This window comes from Micromys minutus, assembly GCF_963924665.1.
Source record: "Micromys minutus genome assembly, chromosome: 30".
NCBI classification, from domain to species: Eukaryota; Metazoa; Chordata; class Mammalia; order Rodentia; family Muridae; genus Micromys; species Micromys minutus.
Window position 1 is genome coordinate 30,616,191 of NC_137965.1, and position 3,850 is coordinate 30,620,040.

A 3,850-nucleotide genomic window follows, 5' to 3' on the forward strand; every position below is an offset into this window, starting at 1 on the left:
CTCCAAGTGTACTCACTACAGATCTGGTGATACACAGCTATTCTGTAACATCCAGACACCAATGTCCTCTAAGAGTGTTCTGGATGTAGCCCCAAGTTCCTTTCATGCTTTATCTGTCCCCCTCCCCCTTCCTCAGCCTCTTCCTCTCCTCAGCTTCTCCCCCTCCCTGTCTCTCTCCCTCTACAGTTTCAGAGGTGAAGTAACCACAGCAACTCTGAAAGTATTTATCATCTAATTCTTTATTTGAAAGTTCCGGCAGGCCTGGGGATGTGGCTCACATCTAGGGAACACAAACTGAACTCCCAGGGGAGTGGGTGGGGGTGGATCATGGAGAAGTCAGGGGAAGGAGTGGGCAATGGATATAATCAAAATACAGTCTGAGAAACTATCGAAACTTCAATAAAGATCTTATATTAAATTTTTTTCAAAGAAATCTTTAGTGACATATCCATTTAATTCCATCACTCAGGAGGAAAAGGCAAGTGGATCTCTGTGAGTTCAAGTCTAGCCTAGTCTATCTAGTTCCAGGCTAGCTAGGGCTATACTTGTTGGAATTCTGTAAACCCTACCCCACAGTGGTCTGGCAAAAGCCAGGTGTGCTCCACCCCAATTACCTGACACTATAAAAGGGGCTGGTTGCCCCCTCCTCTCTCTTAGCCTCCTGCTCTCCTGCTCTCGCTCTCCCCTACCTAGTCCCTCCCCTCCCCATTTCCTTCCCCCCTCTCTCTACGTGCTCCTCTCTCTCTGTCTCTCCCACCCCCCTTCTCTCTGCCCCTAATACCCTCTTAACTCTCCTCCCATGCCCTGAATAAACTATTCTGTACTATACTGCCTTGTATACTCTGATCCCTCAGTGGGAAGGGGTTTCCATCATGGGTCCCCCAGAAACATCCCCCTTGCCCCCATGCCTCTCCGCACTTCCATGGATCATATACCCCTACTCTCTTCATTTTTTCCTAACAATACTGAAATCCTCTCTCCAAAACTTAAAAATAAAACAGAAGGATACCTCCAGAAGAATTTGAACTGACCAGACAGAGAAAATTCTGTGCCCCGCAGTGGCTTAGCGCAACACAGTGCGCGTCCCCCGCAGCCGGGCCAGGGCATAGCGGGCGGCCATGTGGACCTCATGGTTTCGAAGGCTATAGATAAGTGGATTGAGGACAGGTGTGACTACCAGGTAGAAAACTGCCACCAGTTTATGGTGTCTAGCGGGAAGATCACTAGAGGCTTTTGGCCGCAGGTACATAGCACTCACGGTGCCATAGAAGAGCCCCACCACGGCCAAGTGTGAGCTGCAGGTGGACAAAGCTTTGCGGCGACTCCCAGCAGAAGGCAACTTGCGCACAGCAGCCAGAATCCAGGCATAGGAGGCTAGGATGAGGACCAAGGGTACGAGGAGGATGGGCACGCCCAGGCCGTAGACCAGCCTGTAGTTGGCTGTGGTGTCCGCACACGCTGTCCTCAGCACTGCAGGCAGTTCACAGAAAAAGTGATCCACCGCTGGCCTCCCAGGACAGAAGGGCAGGCGCAGTGCCGCTACCGCATTGGGCACAGAGAGTGCAAAGCCCAGTGTCCAGGATGCTCCAGCCAGCGCTGCGCAGCGGGGCGCGGTCACCAGGGTCGCGTAATGCAGGGGTCTGCACACAGCCAGGCAGCGGTCCAGGGCCATCGCGGCCAACAGAATGGCCTCGCAACTGCCCAGGGAGATCCCCACGTACAGCTGCGCGCCACAACCTAGCAAGGAGAGACGGGCGTGACGCATGGCCATGTGTGCCAGTGCCTGCGGCAGCGTGGTACTCACATAAGCCGTGTCCAGCAGGGCCAGGTGGGTCAGCAGGCGATACATAGGCCTGTGCAGTCGTCTGTCCAGGGCTATCAGGCCCACTAGGGCACCATTACCCAGCACGGTGGTGAGGTAGGCCAGAAGAAGCGAGGCCCACAGCAGGGGGCGCAAGGAAGGTGGAGCCCACAGTCCCAGCAGCAAGAACTCTGTGGTTCCTGAATCATTGAGGGTCCCTGGGCTCATCCTGGAGACAAACAAATATCAGGGTCACAAATAGTCTGGGCTGGGAATGTAAGAGATGGCGGATGGCAAGACCCAGCTCCTCCCTTAGTCTCCCTTCCCAGAACTTTTCTTCCTCATTGTTCTTGACATCCCGTCCCCCTCCCCTCACACACACACACACACACACACACACACACACACACACACACACACACACCCCACAGAGAGAGAGAGAGAGAGAAACATAGAGATGGAGACATAGAGACAGAAACACAGAGACACAGAGAGGAGGATAAATTAATTTTCTATATTCTTTTGTAAAAGAATCTCTCTGTCCCTCTCTTCTCTGCCTCTCTTCCTCTCCCTTCCCTTTCTTCTCTCTCTCCCTCATTTCCCCTTCTTTCTCCTCGCCAGCCTTCTCAACTCTCCCCTCCTCTCTCTCTTCTCCCGTTCCTTCTCATCTTCCTCCCTCTTCTCTGCCCACCTTTCTTTTTTTGTCCTCATTCCTCTCCCTTCCCTCACTCATCCTCCATCTCCCCCTTTCTCCCCTCCTTCCAGTATTTCTCCTCCATTTCTCCTTTATCCTTCCCTTTAGCCCTCTTCTCTTTTCTCTCCTTCATCCTCTCTCTTCCTCTTTTCTTCCCATCGTCTCCATTCTTAGTCCCTATCCATCCCCTTCTGTTTTCTCTCCACGTCTCCCTAGCACCACATCACCATCTGACACAGTAATTCACATCCATGTTCATTCAGGCTACTTTTGACTTAATCATCACAAGACCCTGGGACCCCCAACTCTAAGCCTACCCTCTAACTCTAACCCTAACTCATCCTCATTTCTCATTGAGTCCTTCAGCTAAAAAATATACAAAACTTACATAGTGGGACATGCCACTTGGCAGGTGTGGGGAGGAGGCAGTGTTGGTTGTAAGATCTAATCCTCTCTGGGCCCAGTAACCCCTCCCCAACAGTCAACATAAGCCTAGGGTGGTCCTCACACTAAGTCTTCTCTGCCCCTCTCCTCTCTCCTCTTCCTTGCTTCCCTAGCCATTCTTCCTTCCATTCAGTACCTATCATTCCGAAATCCAAGGTTGAGCCTGGGGTCCAAGATTAAATCACAAGATGTCCAATCGCAAGAGGCCCTTCTCAATTTTCCTAGAAAGAAATTTCTCTACAAAGGTTCCATGACACAGACAAGTTAGAGGCACACCTCATCCCCTCCCTTCTCTCCCCTCTTCTCCCCTCTCTCTCCCTTTTTCTCTCCTCCTCCCCCTCCCTTCTCTCCTTCCTTTTCTCCTCTTTTCTCCCCTCTTGGAGTTGCCTTGCCCTCCCCCCACCAACATGTACCCCTGGCTTCTCACAAAGTATGATAACCCCTGTCACAAACATCGCCCACTCCCAATTCCTGTCTCTCATTTCCCTCCCTCTCCTTTCTACCCTTTTTTCTTCTTTCTCTCCTTCCTCCCTTCAACCTCCCTTCTTTTCTCTTTTTAACTTTCCCTGTCTCTGCCTTTTGCTCATCTCTCCCTCCAGCCACCTCTTGTGCCTCTTGCTTTTCCTCTTCCTTCCTCTCCTGCCGTTCCCTCTTCCACTTACATGTTCTTATAATTCTCAGTGTCTCTGTCTCCCTCATCTGTTCCCTCACTCCTCCCTCTCTTCTTCCTGTTTTCCTCTCCTTTTCACCTCTCACTGCCCTCCATTCCCCCTCTCTTGTTGTCTGAATCCTGACTCTCTTCCTCTTCAGTACTGGTGGCTGGGGTACATCCACTGTAAGAGACAGTTGCACATAAAACCTCTGGGTCAGCTCTAACTCAGTTGCTGGGTTTAGGTTAGACAAACAGTAAG

General features: G+C 51.5%; 1 protein-coding gene across 1 annotated transcript; it reads right to left on the reverse strand.

Annotated features, from left to right (window-relative positions):
* Positions 1-1,063: 1,063 nt before the first annotated feature.
* On the reverse strand, positions 1,064-2,029 carry LOC308439969 (olfactory receptor 2A1/2A42-like; the record flags this gene model as incomplete). The annotated part of the gene is made up of 1 exon (XM_080941904.1): positions 1,064-2,029. One exon carries the CDS (start codon positions 2,027-2,029, stop codon positions 1,064-1,066), a length of 966 nt encoding a protein of 321 aa, XP_080798030.1.
* Positions 2,030-3,850: the final 1,821 nt, after the last annotated feature.